At 38.4% G+C, this 23611-nt stretch overlaps 1 protein-coding gene across 2 annotated transcripts in view; it reads right to left on the bottom strand.

Moving 5' to 3' along the window:
* The window catches only part of cntnap5a (contactin associated protein family member 5a), a 214842-nt gene that overhangs the window by 91855 nt on the left and 99376 nt on the right, over positions 1-23611 (bottom strand). For both annotated transcript variants that reach the window (XM_028022913.1, XM_028022915.1), the window contains exons 8-10: positions 15340-15607; positions 4812-4955; positions 4530-4689 (exon numbers count right to left, since the gene is read on the bottom strand). In XM_028022913.1, coding sequence (XP_027878714.1) covers positions 4530-4689; positions 4812-4955; positions 15340-15607 — 572 coding nt within the window. The remainder of the gene's footprint in view (positions 1-4529; positions 4690-4811; positions 4956-15339; positions 15608-23611) is intronic.

The following is a 23611-nucleotide window of genomic DNA, read 5'->3' as shown; positions in this document are numbered from 1 at the left end:
GGGTTGCGTGCTCAGCCCACTTCTCTACACCCTCTACACTCATGACTGTGTCTCCAACCACCTCAGCAACAAGATCATAAAGTTTGCAGATGACACGACTGCTGTTGGTCTCATCTCAGGCGGGAAGGGGGAGCTGGAGTACAGGGATGAGGTGAAGCGGCTGTCAGAGTGGTGCAAAGTCAATAACCTGCTCCTCAACACCTCCAAAACAAAGGAGCTGGTGATCGACTTCAGGAAGAACAAAACGGACATCCAGCCTCTCACCATCAGTGGGACCTGTGTGGAGAGGGTCCCAGTGTTCAGGTTTCTGGGCATGGAGTTGGAGGACAAGTTAACCTGGAGCACCAACACCAAGGAGCTGTTGAAGAAGGCACAGCAGAGACTGTACTTTCTGAGAATACTTAAGAAGAACCGTCTCCCCTCAGACCTGCTGCAGGCCTTCTATCACTGCTCCATAGAGAGTGTGCTCACGTACAGTCTGTGTGTCTGGTACGGCAGTAGCACATCCGTGGACAAGAAGGCGCTCCAGAGGGTTGTTAGGGCAGCAGAGAGAACCATAGGCTGCCCCCTCCCCACTATGGAACAGATTTACACTTCCAGGCTCCACAAGAAAGTTTTGGACATTTTAAATGACTCTTCACACCCTGGTCATGGTCTCTTCCAGCTGCTGCCATCAGGCAAGAGATACAGAGCAATAAAAACCAGGACAAATCGCCTAAAAAACAGTTTTTACCCGATGGCAATCATGGCACTAAATTCAAAGGCATAAGAACTTCTGCTCTTGACACCACTTTGTTAAAATTTATTTCTCATTTTGTACTACTTATTTCTTTATCTTTGTATATCATCTATATACACATTACCTGCATCTTAACTCGAGTTGAGCAAATCTCAATCTCTTTGTAATCTGTTGATGACAATGACAATAAATCTTATCTTATCTTATCTTATTAGATCATTCACACACCGGCTATAAACTGACAGTGCTGTTTATATCCTATATGCATGTACCATCTAGTGTTAGTAAAAGCAACAAAAAACATTGTATGCACTATTTTGACGCACTATTAGGGGTGCACCGTTTTGTTGGTGCGGATTTCCTTAACTTTGGGTGATCGGCCAATACTCTCATGTGAAGCTGATCTCATCCACCGATCTTATCTACCTCAGAAAAGTTCTAAAATAAATCAACCGCAGTGCTCTTCTACTCTCCAGTGAAAGAGGTTTGATTGATAGAGCAGTCCATCAGCTCTGTCAGTCTGCAATCGGTGCACACCTACTTAAGATGTAATACATACAAACATATTCATGACATAGATTATATTTATTTCTCTTAGGTGTAATTCCAATAGCTAACATTGTAATTTATACTGAATGAGTCATTCTTGCCTGAGAATGTGGACAGGTACTGGAGTGCTTTTGTGCTTTCAAATAATTTTAATAGGAGAAGTTTCACATAAGAAGTTTTAATTTTTGTTATCAAATGTTAGCACACTCTGTGGTGTGGTGGACTACACATTGTCTGAAAAAAACAACAACAAAACATCACCCTCATATTTCCTCATGTTGTCGTCATGATGCCAAAAGGCTGTTGATCAGCCGTTTTATATCACTTGTGATATAAAATAAGTGTTTCCATTGCAGTTTAGCAAAATACATTATTTTGCTAAACTGATCTGAAAAACCACCTCATCCCAACGCAAAAATGTTTTATGAAAAATGTGACTTGATGGAAAATTGCCATGTTTCCATCAAGCAAATTTATTTTCATAATTTCAATTAGCGTCATTCTATGGTTAATGGAAATGCAGCTATTTTTGGTACATGAGCTCTGAACGTGATGAAAAGATATTTTTACTTTTGCTGAATTTGAGTCAGATCTTACAGAAAGAAGCTCCTGAGTTCAAATACTGGTCTGTGGTCTTTCTGGATGAAGTTTGCATGTTTTCCTTATAGATGTGTGAGTTTCCTCTGGGTACTCTGGCCTTCTTTCCACAGTCCAAAACATGACTGTTAGGTTAAGCTGTCATTTTAAAATTGCCCTGAGCTCTGAGTGTGGGTGTATGACGGTTTGTCCTGTGTGTCTCTGTGTTGTCCTGTGATGGACTGGTGACCTGTGTAAGGTATACCCCGCCTCTCACCCAATGACTGCTGGAGATAGTCACCAGCTCCAACACAATCCTTCACCAACAAGTACGGTAGACACTGATAGACGGACTTAAAGGTACTAAGTTTTCAAGTAGACGAATAGCATTGTTTTTACAAGCATTTAATTGGACGTTACTAAATTCCTTGGATCAAAGACTAAATATTAAAGAGAATAAATAAATATAACAACTTTGAAATAGGATTTGACTTATTCAAGGAAAGAAAACCTTCCAAACTAACTTGGCCCCAAGTGAAATCCCCCCCAAAGCTAAAAGCTGGTTCTATCACACTTGCTGGCAACAACTGTTGTCAAGCCTGTAGGCTAATTGGGGTCATTTCGGAATTTTGCAGAATAGTTTTAATTCAGCAACATTGGGGAGTTTTGAGCATTGAACAGCCTGTGAAATGATAAGGTCTTGCCACAGCATCTCAATCAGATTTAAGTTCAGCATTGAATAGACCTACAGTATATGCATAGTTTTTCTTTGAACCATTCAGAGGTGATCACTAGTGGGCTTTGGATCATTGTCCCGCTCCACAACCCAAATGTACTGATTCCAGAAATCAGTTTTTCATCAGAAGGTAAAAAAACTTCTGATCAAATGTCTGATGTCTGGAATTTTTGCTGCAAGATTATTTTATAAAGAACATAATTCCTGGTTCTAATAATTACTGCAATTACTGCAATTCACAGCGAAGCACACCACCACCACCATGTTTTACCATCAACATGACGTTATGTTTTAGATGCTGTGTAAGTTTCCTGCCAGATGTAATAAGATGAACATGTCCAAAAAGTTCTGCTTGATGTTTTGCCAACTCCTGGAATAATCGTGGAGGCGCCCTGAGGGTAATTCTGGTAGATTGGCCATTCCTAGGAGATACAGTACATCATGATTCCATATTTAATCCATTTTTGGATATTGGTTCTCACTGTCACTGGCTGTAGTCTAAGGGCATCTGGAATGGTTTAGTAATCCTTCCCTCACTGATGCCCATTCATTTCCAGTTCATTCATTTCTTTAGATTGGGGAAAGACATGTTTCTTGGGATCATATGGCTCACTTGATGATGTCAGGCAGTGATCAGGTGAACTGGTATGAACCCGTTGTGTCTGGAGAAACTGAACTCAGCTTTCCAGAAATCTGGTATATCATGATTATGAAGGGTCACATTAATTTACATAAATAGCTGTTCCCATTAAATTAACATATCTATTTGAAAACTGATTTTCTTTTACTCTTTACTTATGGTATTGTCTGATGTTAAAATTGGTTTGATCTGAAAACATCTGTAAGAAAGAATATTTTATAGAGCATTGTACAGTAACATAATCATGTCATTTAAAGGCTTAAATAAATACATCTGATGAATCTGTTATTTAAATAAGTTATAATATGATACATCTGTTACATGTATAATTTTATTTTAACATGAACTGTAATAACTGAGTTTTTTTTTCTAAACAACCATTGTGGAATTTCCCCCCCCCCCCCCCCCCCAATTTCTTTCCAGTATTTACGTTTGCTACCTTTTCCCGAGGGCTGCAGGTACTGATCATTTGAAGGGCCAGTCATTCACTAACATTCCAGCTCAGAGGAAAACTGTGCACATCCCCCAGAGAGGTAATCCCCTCAGAGTCACAGTTGAAGTTTCAGGTAGGAGCACCAATCCTGACTCTCTGTTTTCTCTCATCCCAAGGTACATTAGGTGTGAAGAAACAAGACCGAAAACAACATCCGTCTTGCTAAGCCTGGGAAAATAAAACATCTCTCTCTATCATTCTGTCTTTTCCTACAGTGCATCTCTTTACGTACTGACATGACAGACTGGCATTGCCGGTATGTTTGCATATCTTCCAACTGCGAGCAATCTGGTCTAAAAAGTAGGTAGTCTGAAATTTGACAAAGGGGTAATTCTCCCCAGGGCATGCACAAGGGAAAGTGGCAGTTTGCATGTTTGCCTCGGTCCTATAAATGTTCCCCTCCACATGCAGACATTTATGGAGCTCGTAGGTCTGCCAGGGCCCACAGCTGTGCAGGATAATGAGGGAGAGCATGCCACACAGGACAGTGGGGAGCAGCTTGTTAGCATAGTCCTCTGCCAGAGAAGGTGCAGCCGGGTTTCTGTTGCACTTTAATTGGAAGATCCAGTCAGCTTGTTTGTCTCTACAGGACAGAATGTCAGCCACTTTCAGGCTTTGCTGCAAACAACACACTGCCATCCACAAATTAACATTGGGGGCATGAATGACTCTGCTCTGCCAACTTGGATAATGTTTGACATTCAGCCATCAATTGAGAGGAAGTTTTTGTCTGCTCCCTCTGAGAACTGTCCTCACAATTAATTAAAGTCTAGAAAAGAAACTCAGACTACTTTACCTGTCTTTCATATTGCATGTGTCAAACTGGAGCTCATTATAATTTCCTAGCAATCCTTGCTGCACATGACTGAGATTCACCAGGTGATTGTTGATGGATATAAGCTGCATGCATCCCTGGAAGGCAGGAGCTTGGATGTGACACTCTGTGGGCGGACAGCCTTGACGAAAGTGACACAAGAAAGAAACAGCCTTTAGTTTTACTCCTCTTTAGTCACAGAAAACTGTAAGTGACAATGTTGGAATTTCAAGAGAAAGACGACACAAAGGGAATCTCACTAACCTCCAACGTAGAAGCTGCCTCTTGATTCCACCGGTTCCCAAAGCTCAACGTTGGATGAAGGCTCGCCATCCACACTCAGAGTGATCTGCAGATTCCTACTGGCAAGACTCACTGTGTGCCACAATCCGTCGTTGACTCTGCGACCTAAACAACAGAGTATAATCAGTTTCAAGGGATACTGATCAGATGCAAATTATGTCAACATAGAGCAACAAACATCCCAGCTTATGTCCAGAATTTTTTTTCCTACAGGGCCAGGCAGGGGCTCAGATAGTACAAGGGGGCATATTGAATTTGCAGTTTTATCTAAAAGCAGTCTTAAATTGCAATGAACATCTGAAGTTAAAAAAGAGGAAAATGTGTTGTGTTAATTGGTCTTCAGTCTGGAGGTTCTAATTTGAAATGCTAACCTTCATATGTGCACCATGAACAAAGTGACTGACAGCTTTGGTGGACGTGGCCAGGCAGAGTGACCCAATCAAATTTTAAGAGGAGCAGGAGTTCACCACTGAAAACGTCTGCATATTTCTATTTCTGTGATTTTTGTATCTAGATAGACCACATGAATGAGTCATGGTAAATATCCCAAAATGTAATAAAATTAAAACTGAATAAAGTGAAACCAAGATTATTCTTAACTCTCGCACATCTAGACTCAAAGTCATTCAATCAAAAAGCATATACTGTATGTTTAGATTGAGATGTTCAGCCATTAAAATACTTGCATTTCTATCTTTGTTAGTGTTATTTAATTTATCAAGATGTTTAAATTTCAGCTCATAGAATGTCAAACATTTTTTTCAGTAATTCTGATTCAAATAAAGAACTTTGTTTACTAGATTGTTGATTAATCATTAACAAAATGGTGATTTAAAACCGGGAATCTGTAAAACTGCTATGCCATGCGATCAAACATTTGGGTTCACCTTACTGGTGCACCTCAGAAACAGCCCACCAGTGCAACCACTGGAAGACATTAGTTTAGAGCCCAGTAACATATTTGTCTGGTGAAAATCCGGGCATAAAGTGACATTTTCTAAACATCTGCTACAGCTGTGTAAAATCTTGATGCACCTGCGAGAGCACCCCTACCTCCCAACCTGCTCTTTCATGTTTGATGGCAGCTTCTATAGTTTTTCTTCTAAAGCAGCTTGGGTTTTGTTTTTCTCAAAAAGATTTCACTTTAATACAGTCATCTTTTGTTCTGTGCCCCTTTTCTCCACTCTTTGTACCACAATTTTCTCAGAAATGTCTTGTACTCCCATGGCTTTCCTCTTTGATGCATACAGTGCCTCCAGCACTGCAGCAAAGCATTCCCACAGCATTCCGTACCTTCACTGTTGGTAACAGAAAGCTGGCTGCTCTTTTCTTTATTGGGCTCAATTTTTCACCAATAAACAAACTGTAGAACAGCAAGAGCTAAATTGTGCTGGGCCTCTACCGCCACATGCAGACTTTGTTAGCACAGTACTTTCCACATCTTCAACTGCATTTATTTTTACACTCTTCTCAGACATAAAAGCATAAAAAACTTTCTGTTGTTATTTGTAAAAACAACATTGACCAACTCTGCCATCAAGTATATTTACAGATTGTGTCATCAGGACTTTTAGCCTGAAGTAGAAAGCTGCAGCCGCACTAAACAGAGCAGTGAATGACAAAATTAGACTCAAATTTTATTTAATAGCTTTTACAGTTTAAAACACATCTACACCTTTAAACACCGCCACAAAATCGAATGATCATACAGCTAGAAAGTAATGTATATAACAACCAGTTCTTAGACATGTGGATGGAAATGAGGAGAGGGAGCTAAATTAATTCAACTATTTCTATGTGTTAAGACCTGCTTTATCTGTTTAATACTCAAGCAGATACAGAATGTGGTTACAGAGGAATATCTGCTTATGTATAGGTTTATTTTATATAAATTAAAATAAGTAATTCTGTTCATGACAAGCAGGTTGCATAAAAAAATATATATCTGCTGAAATCTGGTGGTAGCAGTAAAATTGCAACCTGTTGCTTGCTAATAGGAGCTATAATTCATCTTCACTAACAATTTATACACAAACAGCTGCAAAATGTTTCTCTAAGTTAAATAATAAATTGTGCAAATGTAATTGTTCTTAAATTAAGTTGAAATGAATTAACACTGTAAGCAAGACTTGGACTCATTGTGCAATGATGCTGCTGCGTTGGGTGAGGAGATGAAGTGGATAGTACACATAAAATATTGGCAAGAAAATTTAGCAAAAAGCACAGTTTTGTGAATTCAACTGTATAATGTAAAATGTTTATCCACTACTTTGCTCAATAACCTAAATGAATAATTTTACATATGTTTTATGGCAAATTAAACCAGCTATCAAACTCAAACAGACAAAAAAAAATCCAAAGCAAACTAAATCTTTTAGACTCCTAATCTCATCCCACAAACAACTGAAAATTAATTTGTAGTTCTTTCTTGTCTTTCATTCAACAGTTTTCATGTAGAATGAAGAGCAGATGTTCTGTTTATACAGAACTTGTTGGCCACCAAATGCATAAGAAGCTTTGGACAATGCTGCTCAGATTTCATCTGAAGGGGTAAATGTCCAAAGTAATCTAGAATTTGCAATATCTAGGATACAAAAACAAACACATCAGGAAGAATCGTGAAGATTAAAACTATCTAACTGAAATGGAAAGAAATTTGGACGGGCAACTTGAATATTCGGAGGTGACACAACATAAGTCTGTTCTCATCTAATGTTGCTTTCACAGCCTTTTGATTTTCATATTGATGGCGCATTCTTGTTCTCCTGTTTCTAACATTTCAATTCTTCCAGCTGATCCACATGCAGACAGCAATTGGAGATTTCATTGTTCCCAGCTTTTATCACACCCAATTCAGAGTGACTGGTTTTTAGACCACAGTCATGCGTCACATTGTTCTATTTTCAGTTTCTCAAACTATTTTGGTCAGATTATTCTATGTGCACAATGATGCATCCATTCCCTCCCCAAAGCCCCACTCCCACACAACAACTCCTGCGTAGCAACTAAAGAACAGCACAGATCTGTACTTTACTATTCTCTGTCCAGGGAAAACTACGGAACTTATCTCAGAGAGTTTTCTCCTCCTGTTTGATCGACCCTGTTCTCCTGAAATCAGGATTTCAGGGTCTTTCAGCAGTCGCTGTATCGTCTGGAGAAAAGCTTTGGTTTCTATTACAGACTTTCACTCATTTTCACCATGAAAAAAAGTGAAATACAGATTTACTAGTTAATGACATTTTGATGAAGACTGACAACAAACGTGATATTTTTAATAATTTAATATTTCACTGAGTGTGGGCAACTCTGTGCTCTGGTTTAGTAAACTGCACCAATATAAACTACTAATGAAAACTAAAAAAGTGTTGACATATCCATTACCAGATTACTGTAAAGTTTGTTTTCTTTATTAAGTTCCTAGTCTTCATAGTGTCCAATCATTAACTACACAGTTATATCAATAAATAAATACAATATACATTCAAGAAGAACTTAAACTTTCTCTTTTTCTCATACTGAATCTGAAAACTTGTTAATGATGTTTGGAAAGCATGTTCTGAACTTACATTTAAAGCTGTTGTCAAGTTGAAACAATGTTAACATCTCATTGTTTTTGTAGCATTAAAGAAATTATACAGAACTATGGGGCAATGCTTTGCATAAATATGAATTTTTATCACATGCATGATGTTAGTACCTCAATGTTTCAGAAACGTGGGTTTCAGCTCCATGTTGCTGAAGCCTTGAGGAGCAGAGTTCTATATGAAACTATGTTATGGTCCAATCACTTTATTATTTATTTATTTATCTTTCCCTCCAGCCTGTAAGCTCAACAGGGACATATGATTAGGAGAAATGCATCCTGGGAGTTGTTTTCAGTTACTCTAAAATAACATCTGTCCAGGCTCTTGAGGAACTTGAGAATTTCCAGTGATGCCTGTCGCTAACGGCACAGCCTTTTATCCTGGAAGCCTGTGAGCGCCACAGGCGTTTCCTCCTATCTCCATTCAATGTTTCAGTGAATAAGCCATGCAGCCATGACGGACTGCTGGTGAGCTTCCTGTCACACTCTCAGGTCATATACATTTCATCTGCTGCTAGCCAGCCCTGCAGGGTCAGTGCAAGACACAGATCTAATCAGACTGCTACTCCCCCACTAAAAGAAGAATCCACCATTTGGGCTTTTTTTTTATCAGCTCGTAATCTCAGAGCTTTCCTTCTGTCCAGACATTTTTTAATGCCAGTTTTCATTGTTGACTCTGGAGAGGAAGCTGGAAGATGTCCTTGACAACAGACAGAAAAAAGTGAAGAAAACAAAAGCTTGTTTGGATGCCATCTTTCTATGCTTCTCCTCATTTAGCTGAAAGATAATTTCTTCTGCAAAAATCATTTCTTGCATAAACACTATTTTTGGTCAAATTCTTTCCTTTGTGCCTTCACAAATATCACATGAGAGCCAACTTCTCCCACCATCAAACTGGAGAAAAAGCGGTGCGATCAAACGGAAGACAGAGTTTAATTTTAGAAAGGAACATACATGAAATGTAAGATCGCTGTGAGCCCTGGGGCTCAGTTTAATGATCTCGACAGATATTGCTGTTTGTGCTCTAGTCATAAATCCAAAGGAAAGGTGGGGAAAAGGGTGAGAATTACATTTTTCACATCTCTGTTTTCTAAGCTCTAGCAGAACCTGAAAGGAAAAAAAAAAACACTTTTCCAGGACTAAATATCACAACTTCATAGACCAGATAGAACTAGAGTTTCACTCATTTTAGAAGCTCTAAGCTATAAGTAGAAGTGGTTATACATTTTATTTTTTAATGTTACTGAGCAGACAGTCTGCTCAGTTTAACTGAGCATTTATGCTCTGTAGGATTCTGGATGTGAGTCCAGTTTTATCTGTTGCAAAGCTCAGTTAGGTTATGTTTCAGGACATTCATCACACAGAGAAGACTTCCAGCTGCTGCAAGTCCTGCACGTTTCTCACAGCAGCATATCGTCAATATCCTGCTGTAATTAAGGAATTTACCCCCCAAGTCTGTGCAGCACACTCTCACTCAGTCAGGCTGATTCTGATTCAGGGGATTTCTCTACGCGTGTTTGATATGATAATGAATTTGTAACCAAGATGCTATCACAGCTTCAGCTCAATAATCATTTCAGCTGTGACCTCCAAGAATGTACCTAAGCAGTCCCAATAAAAATAATTGACAAATTCCAAGCAAGGCAGTTTATATCGAACCTATATCAGATTAGCTTTTCTGAATTCATTTGCAGTGAAAGTTTGACTAATTATTAAACTCTGGGTCCTGACATGCTGCAGCTTGGAGATGGATGTGTCCCAGTGCAGGCAGCTAATCTAATGCAGCTTCAGGTAAATGACAGAAAAAAGCTGCCGCTCCTCTGCTGTGCATGTCCTCTCAATCTAGATTTCCCGGCAGCCCGGGACCTACGGAAAGTCAGACTACCTGAAACGATCCCACTTATCTATGTTATCTGCACCATGAAGCCCCAGACAGAAGATTGGATGGTATGTTTTCCCTTGCAATTGTAAGAAAAGCTTTTCTTTTGTTGAATCTTTGAGGGCAGAGATGATAATGGACCCCAGGTGAAATTTCCTAATGCACTGTATTGTCTCCAGATTGTGAATCAGGCTGTCTCTCCTCGTCTGCTTCAGTAAAATGAAGCTCAGAGTCAAGCACCAGTAAAAAAGGACTTTACTGTGATAATATGTTCATATGGATGTGCATGCACTCCTCACAGCTGGGATTGAAACCGATTGAAGCTGCATTTTGAGCTCAAGTCTTGAGAATGAATGTCAATATATCCACTATATAAACAAGTCAGATGTATACAATAAATTACTTTCTCCAATCTTTATAAGATATATATTTTACCTGAACCTGAGTTCACATTAGCTACTCCTCCTTCAGTTTATGCACACCTCATGCCATACCCTCTATGTTTCAACACATGGCCGGATTGCAGCATATCTGAAAAACCTCCTCTAGGTCACTGTATATGCGATCTTTATTGCAAATAATTTTACTCAAAATGTTTTCTTCCTCATAATTTCTTAATACATTTTTTGCTGCCCTCCCCATTCTCTCTGCAGTGGTACGTTTGTACAATGGTACAAAAAAGCTTGACCAGGAGTCACCTGACCAAAACACACCAACACATTTTGACCTTTAACCATCACAAAACATCTAACTTCATAATTTACATTGATATAAAACATTTGTAGAGAAAAATGAAGGAGCTTCTATAACTGTTCAGCAGATGATGTTGAGGATTTGAAGAAAAGTTCAACATTGTCCTAATTTTGGAAAAAAAATCTCTAATAGTTTTCCTCTTTCCATTCATTTCATTCTTAAGATGTCGTTTCAAATTAAGTATCTGGACTGTTAAAACAATATTTGGCTGCATTTTGAAAAACAAGAATCTCCAAATAGTTTAGTAATATAGAGAGTCCAATTGCATTGTTATCACAGTGTGATAATAAATTTATGATATATTGTGCACCCACCACCACTACCACCCATCCATGGATTGGGGCAACAGGTTCTGGAGAGAAACCCATATATTCTTTCTCCGGCTCATTCTAAAGTGTTCCCAGACCAGATCCACTCATATAAGATACCGGTTGCCAATAGTATCACCTTCTGATTTTAAGTCAGATGTTGTAACCAGGGGTGAGGGGTGGATTAATGATCATTTTAGGGCTGTCCTGCCCTAATCTCAGCCTGGGATCTTCCTGCATGGAGTTTCATGATTTCCTTTTGCCTGCTTTGGTTTTCTCTAGGTACTCTGGTAAGATCTCAAACCAAGACTTTTAGGATATTGGCGTTTTATCCTGTCTGTGCCCATGTTACCCCGTGTTGGACTGCTGACCAGGGTGGACCATGCTGGATAATATGAATTACGACAGAATTTAATTTCCCTTTGAAGCTTACCAAGTATTGTTGGATCTTATTGCAATACTAAAAGTTGAATAATATTTTCAACAAGCTGTATATAAAAGAAAATATTTGAACTGGAATGCATGAGTCAAGCTGCAGCAGCCACAACAAACACTCTCATTGTAAAACTGCAGCTGTTAAAAAAAAAACAGCACTATTTTTCTACACGCCTCGGTTAATGTGAAAGCCAGCATTTGGCTACCTGAAAGGCTCATCAGTTCCTCTTCATTTTATGATATAGTTACCTCTTCTGTTCATAATGAGCATGGAAAGCAAAGAGACAGCACGCTCTAACCTTCCCTAACATCTCAGCCACGCATTCATCCGGCAGCTACAAAAGCTTCGCTTTGCATATTCTCACCATCCCATGCAGGCAAACAAGATTCAATCTACAGTAACAACAGATCTTCAAAAATACAAGCAGCAGCAGTTGTTTTATTGCATTCATTATGAAGCTTCATTTTAGTTGTTTACCTGATTTAGACTTTTCATGAAAAAAAAATTAAAATAAATATATTTATGAAACTACTGAATGAAATCCATTTAACTCTGCATGGAGTTGTAAAACAAATCAGGTTCAGTGATAATTTAAGGCGATGCAAACATTATTGAATCAATATTTGCATCATATTACTTTTAACAATGTGTGCTTGTGTTAAATTACCTTTAGTGTAGAAGATTCACAGTTTATTTCAGCAAGACTGGAGACCACAAATGTAACCTATAACCCACTACTAATACTAAATCAGTCATTTTTTAATTAAAATAGGCATATATCATGCTTTTAAATCATTCCTTACATGTAAATAATTCTCTAATGGCCTATATTAAAGTAGAACTGCAGAGCTTTAGTTTGAATTCCTGGTCATTGTAGCTCCACAGACTCTTGTTTATCTGTTCTGAGGTATTTACAGCTACTTGTTTTGCTACTGTCTTTTTATATGGTAATGAGACATTTCACTCTATGTCACAGGTCCAGGTAACAGAACCTTCCACTCCATCCAGTTCACCCATTTTTGTAGTTTGATAGCTGCAATACAATTATCTACCAGCAGAGAAACATTTTATTCCAAAGTTTATTAAACACATCAACAACAGAGGACTTGTCCATGTTGGAGCCAGAGTCTGATAGAAAACAACCAACCTGCAGAACCACACATTCAATGAATGCATCATAATGGTGTTATTAGTGTATTTATACTCTCTAAAAATAGTAGATAGTTTAACTCACGTTATAGGAGCTAAACTCCTATAATATGGAGTGTAACTATAGTTTAGCTATCCATGCATGTCCATGCATGTCCGATACCTATTTAAATATTAATGCTACTACAATATGAAAGAAGCAAACAAAGCCTCAGTATAATTAAGGAGTTAGCTAACGGGAGCATCAAGAACATCACTGAATGCATTTGGATCATGTGTTCCCAAGGCAAAAACAAAGCCAAATAATTATATTCAAAAAATACAGTTATATCCTAAAGGAAGGAGCTAAAAGCTGGCATACAGCGCTAACAGAAGCAGAACTCTACTATCAAACTCAATGGCCAGGACGTCATTATCACCCCACAATATTCATGTCTAAAGTAAAGTTTGCTGTCATTTTAGTATTATTAGCAGCTTGCAACTTAATCCCTCTCAATACTGGTGGAAGTTGCTGAAGCACTCACCCTTAAAAGCTTCACACAAACACGGGAGAGTTTTCACTCTGATGTGGGTATATTTCTGTCGAAAACAAAAATTTAACCAGACACTTCGAAGAGACTGTGATGCTGAGGGAATGATGTAAAGAAATGTATGCATTAATACATGCCAGAACCAAATATTTTGACTTGTCTACTTGCAACTTTGGCATAGCTTAACTTAGACCACAAAATTGCTGTGAGAAGTAAAATGGTGGATTCACAAAACTGTTTAGCTGGAAGTTACAAACTTGTTTAGCACTTCCACAGCAAATCTGTGACATCATAGACAAGAAAACATTACAGGTGAATGATCAGATTGAAAAATATAACCCCCCAAAATATAAAGAAACCTAGGCTAAGAGAGAATAAATGAAAGTATAGTATTTGCACACATAGACACTCAAAGTGCAAAAAAACTATTAAAGGGATTAAAAAAGTGGATTTTGCATGTTATGTCATCTTTAAATTTCTGCTATATAAATTCTAATTCATGAAACAGACAGATCATTTCAGCAAACGTTAATGCAACTATTTACATAAAACAAATACTAGATTTAAAGGGAAAATTTGCCGGTTTCTTGAGATGGTAGCTTAGAATCCAACAGAAAACAAAGGGATTACAGAATAATATTTCTTTATGCCTACAAACATATGTCCCTCAGATTAAAAGAAAAATCTGAGGGACATATTTATTCCCTCAGAATTCCCTCATAATAAATGGCTTAAAACAAAAAACTTTTGTTTTAAGCTCTTAGTAAGCTTTAAACAAAATGCACCAAAGAAGGGGCTGTTTGTGGATGTGTTAACAAACCAACAAAAGCTGGAGCCTTCCACTTTTTTGCATTATAATTTTAATAACTGAAAAGTTAATTTCGTCACATTCATGTCAATTTCAGATCCTTGGAAAATCAAACAGTTCAGTCAGACACTACAAATCTCAGTTAGCATTTTAAAGGTTCAAGTTTCTGACAGAATGATAAAAAGTATGGCTTTGTTTGGATTGCCAGAAGACAGAAAGCTTTTTGTCTTTAAAGGCACATGACAGCAGATCCTGAATGAACCAAAAAACTTTGTAAAACAATGAACATTAAACAGAAATCTACTAAACCAATTCTTAAGCAATTCTGAGTAATTGAGCTTGAGGTGAACTGACAGTCACTAAGTAAACCACTAAATCTATAATGAATTTAAGTATTTTAGGCCAACTTACAGCTTGGTCCAATCATGCCAAACACAACAGCAACTCTACCAGAGAATAAATGAAAACATACAGAATCACAGTGTATTTCAATGGCCTAGTTAAAGTTCAGCCAGATAGAAAGGCTACAGTGGGACATTGGGAGAGCAGAAAGCATGTCTGAGAGGCTCAAATGAACTGAAGCAACACACATCCAGAGTGTTTCCAGATTCCTCCCCAGTGATAAATTCATACAGAAAACCGCATCTCCATGTTACTGTGTGTAACACGGATTCAGTAGAACATTATATCACAGATTGGTTATCATAAAAGTGAGTCATCAATGCATGATTTCACTCTAAACAATAAGCCCACTGAATCTTTTCTTTTTCAACAGAAATCTCAACAAATAAAATACTTGCATGATTTCAACTTTCTATGCACATCAAATATTACTGAATTTTAATATGTTCTATTTATTAGTTGTTCAGAGAGGTTTTCCTTTAAGTCCTGAGAGACATGTTTCATAAATCTAACTAATTACACAACCCAAACTTCTAAGGGGGATTTCATTAGAATTTTTCTCAGTAATTATGAACACATTCCTAAAACTGTAGGACAAAGGACCAGGTGATATTTAGAGAGGGTTTGATGTTCACACTCACCAGCAGAAACCTCTGATCTCTGTCGCCCTGTGCTGTGGAGGGTCAAATGAAGCCAGCTGTTGCTGATCTGCAGCTCTAGTTTCTGTGGGCTGGGGTTTAGCTGCACCGAGAACAGAAGCCCGTCGGGGTTCCAGGTCCTGAACTGGAAGCGAACAGTGAATTCCCCGGTGGGGGGAGCAGCAGACGGGAGCGACAGGAAGCTGCTGCTGGAGCTCAGGAAGGTGCAGGCCACCAGCTGGGGCGGCGAACATGAGAAGGTCACGTTGCCCTGCAGAAAAAACGAAAAGGAGAATTACATGCATCTTTAGCAACGTGTCAGCCGAGGACGAAGGCTGCAAATGTCTTGTAAAACTATGACCTTTTATTAATTTTAGGCAACATCTTTTCCAGGTCCAATTACTTGGGATCAGTTTAACATAATTACAGAAAATGGCTACCACAATATGAGATACAGAAATTAAAATAACAACAAGTGGGAACTGAGATAATTATATGGATTATTTGACATTTTTAGACAAGATTGAAACTAAAGTTCCTCCTAATAAAATATGTGAATGAATATGCACAGTGGTTGTTTTGACCCAGATTTTCAAAGGATGAATCCATAAATAAAACATTGTTTTAATAAAAACATTCAGAGTTGTGCATAACATTACCCTAATGTCTAACAATATTAGACAATCATCAACAGAGTACCAAAATGTGAATGCAGATGAGGTTGATACTTTTCATGCAGTGCCATCCTGACGTGGATACTGAATCGTCCACTTGTGAAATCAAAACCATCCCTCTGGGCTGCAGCTTTTCATCCAATCCCACTATACATATAATCTTAATTGTGTGTCGGGCTGCAGTCAAAACCCAACCAGTCATGACTGCTGAGGTCAGACTCCTATCAGTCCCACAACCCCGCAGGGCAGCACACAGCAATCACAACTCTCTCACTCTCAATGTGATTCCCTCCCATCAGCCCCGGGGAAATGGTCCCATTGAAATTCCATTACAGCTTCCATCATTCCCGTCTCCTCCACCTCTGCTTTTCTAGTCAGCAAAGACCTTTAATGCAACAGTTAAAGGCTGTGGGTGTCTCATTTGAGATGTGGCTTGTAGCTCTTCGACCGACCCGTCTGATTGGTGTGGGAGGAGACTCTCAAAATGCACTCAAACTTAATCACAGAGTAGCCAGGATTACAAAGGCTGTAATGATTGTTTATTCTCCATTTGTGCCTCTGACAATCTTTATTCAATGTCTGGATAATCACAAATCATCAGAAGAAGGGAAAATGTGAAAACAACAGCAAATACCAGTCAGAATTTGAATATAGTGCCACCACCAGGCCAACATCTTAACTGTTTGTGTCAGGGAGTAGTTTTGGTGGTTGTTTCTGTGTTTGCTTCTATTCCTTGATTAGATCAGCCTTGATTCCTTTTTGCTTTTGTTTGTCCCTCATTATTCCGTGCCAGATTCATTCCCTCTGTTTGCTCTCCCTTGCACCCTGGTGCCATCCTCTCTCACACACTTGCAGCCCGATAGCTAATTAGCCCATGTTCTGTGTTCCAGCGTTCACTCTCCTAGTATTCATACACCTTTTCTCTTCTCATTCCTCACTGTTCCTCCAGTTTGATCCTACATACCCTGGTCCTTCCTGCTATTTGAGTTTTCCTGGCTACTTGTAAGTTTTGTTCATCATGATTTTTGTCATTAAAGTCTACAAGAGTGAAAAAGAATGTTTGCTGCTTTCTGTTGAGCCTTCGTTATATAACTCTTACTCTGCTTTTTTGTCTCAGTTTGAATGAACAGCAGAGATATTTGTTAAAAAATAATCACACTTCCTGATTTACAGTGCATATAAATACTATTCATCCTGTAGTGTCTGAAAACAGGTTATGTCTGTATGTCTCAGTAACACACCCAACCTGAGGTCTCCATGCTATGAGTGATGTAGTGTCTGGACACACAAAAGGATATTTTGAAATGATCGGCGAAACAGGTCTCACACAAAACACATTGGGTTTGAAAACAAGTTCATCTATGGATACTGTCTTCCTGAAGGCACAAGGAAGAATCCAGAGGCGATACAGCCCAGGACCCAAATAAGGCATCAATGAGGAACATGTGAATGTGATCATATGCTCATGCTGTAAAATATGTTGGACAGAGCTGTATAAAAAGAATGCTGTCCAGAGATCAGAGGGGACTTTATTGTAGGGCTATTGTAAAAGAATATTTCAGTAATCGAGTACTCTATCAATTACACTGCCTGGCCAAAAAAAAAGTCGCCACCTGGATTTAACTAAGCAAATAGGTACAAGCCTCCTATTGGATAAGTGCTGCATAGGCGATTATCTTCAGCTGGCAACAAGTTATTTAACCCCAGCTGATGCAATGAGTAACTCCTCATTTCTTAAACAACCATGGCAAAAGACACATCCTGTGGTCGTGGAAAAGACGTTAGTCTGTTTAAGAAGGGTCAAATCATTGGCATGCATCAAGCAGAGAAAGCATCTAAGGAGATTGCAGAAACTACTAGAATTGGATTAAGAACTGTCCAACGCATCATTAAAAACTGGAAGGATGGTGGGGAACCATCGTCTTCCAGGAAGAAATGTGGTCAGAAAAAAATCCTGAGTGATCGTGATCGGCGATTACTTAAACGTTTGGTCAAATCAAATCGAAGAAAAACAACAGCAGAACTCAGGAATGTGTTTAATTGTGAACGCAAAAGCATTTCCACACGCACAATGCGAAGGGAACTCAAGGGGTTGGGATTGAACAGCTGTGTAGACGTAAGAAAACCTCTAATCAGTAAGGCTAACCAGAAAAAAAGGCTTCAGTTTGCTAGGGAGCATAAAGATTGGACTCTGGAGGAATGGAAGAGGGTCATGTGGTCTAATGAGTCCAGATTTACCCTGTTCCAGAGTGATGGGCGCATCAGGGTAAGAAGAGAGGCAGGTGAAGTGATGCACCCATCATGCCTAGTACCTACTCTACAAGCCTGTGGGGGCAGTGCTATGATCTGGGGTTGCTGCAGTTGGTCAGGTCTAGGTTCAGCAACATTGTGTGCCCAAAGAATGAGGTCAGCTGACTACCTGAATATACTGAATGACCAGGTTATTCCATCAATGGATTTTACCATACCATACCATACCAACTTTATTTATAAAGCACTTTAAAACAACCACAGCTGATACAAAGTGCTGTACATCAAAACACAACATAACAATAAAAAAAACATAAAATAAAAACTTACAGTTTAAAAACAAAAACATACAATTTAAAACTAGATCCCGCTAGAGTTGAAAGCCAAATAAAATAGATGGGTTTTAAGATGAGCTTTAAAAGATTTTGTCTTCCCAAATGGAACGGGCATATTCCAAGATGACAATGCCAGGATTCATCGGGCTCACATTGTGAAAGAGTGGTTCAGGGAGCATGAGACATCTTATTCACACATGGATTGGCCACCACAGAGTCCAGACCTTAACCCCATTGAGAATCTTTGGGATGTGCTGGAGAAGGCTTTACGCAGTGGTCAGACTCTCCCATCATCAATACAAGATCTTGATGAAAGATTAATGCAACACTGGATGGAAATAAATCTTGTGACACTGCAGAAGCTTATTGAAACAATGCCACAGCGAATGCGGGCCGTAATCAAAGCTAAAGGCGGTCCAACAAAATATTAGAGTGTGACCATTTTTTGGTGGCGACTTTTTTTTGGCCAGGCAGTGTATTTATTATTTACAATTACTCAAGTAATATGAAAAAATATCTCTCTATTTTTCTCTATCTCTCTCTCTCGCTCGCTGTCTGGTTTATCTTCCCACCGTTTGCTTTGAAATGGTCACCACACAGTTCCAGGAAAAGAATGGCTGTCGTACTCCAAGCATTGCACCAGTCAATTTAAGAATGCCTATTTCTTCCCCAAAAAACTATAAAAACTTGGAAAATTTCACGTTTTGCTGCTAGCACTTAGCTAGTGAGAGCGCTGCCCAACACAAATAATGACCCGGCCGGAACACAGCGCGCTAAATAATAAAACATAATTTAACAAAGCTTTGAGGCAGATATAGATTCCTCAAGGAATTTTAATAATCGAGGTATTTGAATCACTCAAGGAATTGTTACAGCCCTACATTATCATCCCTCTGACCAGTCTTTAAATTTTGACTCACTAACTCCTCATTTTGACAGACATCAGTGTCTAAATTTTGGGTTTGCTTAATCTTTAAATGTATTTGGATAACTTAATAAATGTTCTTATTTATTTAACCCTCCTGTTATGTTGCGGGTCAAATTGACCCGTTTAAAAGTTTTTTTTAAAAATTAAGTATTTTTTTGCATGAAACTTTTTCTAATTGTCTTAATAGGTGAACTCTACATATAAATTGAACATTTGTTCATTTTACACATTTGCAAACCCCCCTACGTATACTTTCCTTGCAGCTCTGAACCATATTTCACCACATATACGCACACCCAACCACACGCAAGCCCACTTTCTATCCGCTTTACTTCACTAGGAAACTGCGAGAAAGCAGGTGTTCATACAACTTTTGACGGGAGTCTTTTCTGTTCCCGTAGGCAAACTCCACCCACACTGAGTGGACACTCAGCAGAAGTGGAGGAAAACATAAATACTCTCTGCATGACTCATTTGTCTTGATTTTAATCAGCAGGTCAATTTGACCCAGAACAGAATATGTGTCTCAAGTCCAATTATAAACATCACCCATTGAAAAATAAATCTAAATATAATATAAAAAATTTTACAAAAGATCATTTTCAAGGAAATTATTGTTTTTTTGTGTGTAGGATTTTTCCAGTGGACATAAAAAAAGTTAATTCTATTTTTTTATGTCCAAATGAGTAAATGAGTAAGTTGCCATCATTGATCCTTTATTTGTGAGAAATAAAAAAAACATTATTGCACAAATATTGATTAAAATTGTTAGTATTGGAGTTAATAATCAGATACAAAAATGTTTTGGAGGAATCTTTTGGTTTCTGACACTACTGCATGTTTAAACACTGCACGGGTCAAATTGACCCAGGGACATTATTGCTGTGCCTCAGAAACAAACACAAGTCTGTCTTCCAGAGTTTGTATCCCACAAAGTCATATTACAGACAACCATAAAAGTATATTTCAACCCCTTTGGATCATTCACCCTTTTTTCTGATTGAACCGGCAACCAGCTTATGGGGAGCCTTTACCACCAGAGCCACAGAACTACGGCTTCAGAGAACAAGACAACAACCTGAAGCAGGCAGCTAAAGCTACACAGGGATGGTTTTAAGACAGTAAGGCGGAGGCTCTGGAATGGCTCAGTCAGTTTTGTCATTTTTGAATTCCTGGTCGTTTGTGTCCAGTAGCCGTTCTGATCAGACCCCAGCTTGTAGAGCATGAGCGCTGAAGTTACAGTTATAATGTGAATGGTTAGAGACTCCACAATCCCTAGATAGCCCTGTGTGCTTGGAGTTTAATTTATATATTCAAACTTTTAGAGATTTCTATAATGGTGGAAATCAACGTAAAATACTACCAATTAAAATTAAAGGTAGGAACAGAAATAATTTAAAACAAAAGAAGACAATGGCTCAAATATAAGACATGGTACCTGCTCAAAGTTTAAGTTTGATGTAAGTTTATATAATCAGTTGGTTTAATGTTCATTTTGTTCTCCTCAGCACATTAATGTACTTCCATTACAACACCAAATTCAAAGTATAAGTTGCTTTTTTTATTCAGACTGTCATGATTTGTTGTGGTTGAAGTGGACCCATATGCCGAGAGTTTGAGGTTTTGAGTAGATGGTGAAGTGATTTAAACTTCCGTTCTGGAACATGCTAGTTTGGAAATGTAGGCAGCCTTCTGGAAGTTTCAGACTAAGTTTGACAACTAGATATTCTACAAGATACACACAGGGACTGCTCTTTAAAATAATTCTAGCAAGATACAAATAGTTTTTAAATGTCAACTATGTTATTCTGTGTTTACTTTAAAATGTGTAAACTCACCTTTCCTCTTATAATTAAAATAAAAGCTCATGGTAGCAAGGTTAGAAATAAATGTTTAGCTGCTGCTCCAATATCAATTATCAAAATAAGTATCGCCAGGTCAAAGCTTTCCAAAAAAATAGAGATCAGCAGTGATTCACTATTTGTTGATTGGAGGATTTTTAAACTGTAGCTTTGCTAACTAGTCAGATGTTCACATCTGCATAAATTATTCCACCTGACTCTGGTCGTAACACAGATCGGATCAATGGTAGGCCTGGATACTAAAACTGAAGGTTGAATAATTAGTTTGATGTATGCCACTGGGAAAGCCTGATACTCGCTCATGGACTCATAATTTATTTTCTGGAGTTTCCAGTCTCAAAAGAGGCAGACTGTGAAGAAAAGAAAGGAGGAGTCATATTAAGCAACTGACGCTGTACCTCTGTAATGGCCTTGAAAAAAGCTGTAAATCCATACTTGCTTTGATGCAGATGTTTCAGCATGACCGAAAAGAATTTCACTTTTGTTCCTTCATCTGTTAAAATGCAGACATTGCTTTAGTCAGCATTGGTAATGTGCTTCATCAGAAGATGGTAGCTTGTGCTGGTAGTTGTAATTTAGTGAGACTATTAAACTCCTCACCGGCAGCGTTCTTCAGAAACACTCAGGAATGAGTATCATAAATAGTGATACAGCAGAAGCTGTGGGAGGATTCATGCCGTCTAAAGGATTATTGATGTTTGAGGCATTAAAATGTCATGTTGATTCTTAGGTCCAACAGATATAAAACCGTTTATTTTTTTATTTTTTGTCTGACTGCATTTTAATATCTGTTTACAAACCATTCTGGAGGTGCAACGTAGAGTTAACAGAGTGTGAGCTAAGAGTGTATTTAAAACTTCAATAATAGGATACTGAGCTTGGAAATGTTCAGTGGCATTCGAGTTTCAAATGTACTTCATTAAAGTGAGATTTTTTTCAGCTTGTAAATCTGTGAGTTTATTGAGTCCTCTCTTTACTATTCCTCTAAGGTTTATCCTTTTTTTCCATTGGTTGACTAAAGGACTTTTATTTTATTTTATTTTTTTATCGCCCCGCAAGGGGTCTTTTTGTGGGTTCTAGTGTCCCTTTTTTTCAAAGTAGTCTGACAGGAAAGGGGGAAGAAGAGGGGGAAGACATGCGGTAAACGTCGTCGGGTCCGGGAGTCGAACCCGCGACAGCCGCGTCGAGGCTACGTTTTTGCCTGAATGTGGGTCACGCTAACCCCTCCGCCACCACAGCACGCCCAACTAAAGGACTTTTATGAAGCACTGCTGATGTAGTCTGTGCTGCTGCCAGAGTTCTGACCAGCACCAGAAAAATGGATCACATAACCAGTTAAATACTTACTGGCTTCATAATAGAAAACAGATACATTTATAATGTTTTCTACTGGCCTCTAAATCACTTTGGATTGTCTTTTGAATAGTGCTACATTAAAAGCCTCAACTTCCCTTACTCTAGATTTTGGGCTGTGTTTCTGTTATGTTTGCTCCTTACCTAAATGGCATAAGTCTACTATCATCTCATGTAGTAAAATGTTACCTGTGTCACAACCTGCGACTGAAGATCATTTCCTTATATATTTTTTTATATCCCCTACACCAAGTGAGGGTATGAACTAAAAATAATAATCATTATCTTTTGCCAGTGCATGTAAATATTCACCACTTCTCTTTGGGTTCATCTCTAAACGTTCGTTCAGAACTGACTCCGTTCTGTGGCCGTGAAACATCATCCTGTGGAATTATACTGGAGAGCTATATATGATTACCAAAATAAATCGTTAACAGATTTTTTTTTCCTCCAGTAAAACCGCCCACTCTCTGCCTCTCGCCTACACATGAGCTCATTCGCTCTCTCTCTCTCTTTCTCTTTCTTGTCCTCTCTCTCTCTCATATCATACCATCAGTTTTCCATCCTTGAAAACTGCACTGCAAGATAAGCTTTACATGGCAAAGTGATATTTCATATTTCTGACATTTTAAAGGCATTTATAAGTTCTTTGAAGAGAAGCAGCAATCAGATATAAAATTGACAGTGAGCTTAAAAACATTATTTTTAAAGAACTTACCTAGGGACTGATATCTGATCAACAAAGTCAAAAACAGCTCCATAAATTGGTCTGATTTTAGCTACAGATCTTGAGTTCTACTACAAGACTTCAAAACGGGAAAACTCTTCAAAGAGAGGAATTGATCATTATTTATGATAGTGTAACACATAAGA

The sequence above is a fragment of the Xiphophorus couchianus genome, chromosome 7 (assembly GCF_001444195.1).
Source record: "Xiphophorus couchianus chromosome 7, X_couchianus-1.0, whole genome shotgun sequence".
NCBI classification, from domain to species: Eukaryota; Metazoa; Chordata; class Actinopteri; order Cyprinodontiformes; family Poeciliidae; genus Xiphophorus; species Xiphophorus couchianus.
Note: the sequence above shows the minus strand (reverse complement) of the source record. Positions and strands in the feature narration are given on the sequence as shown.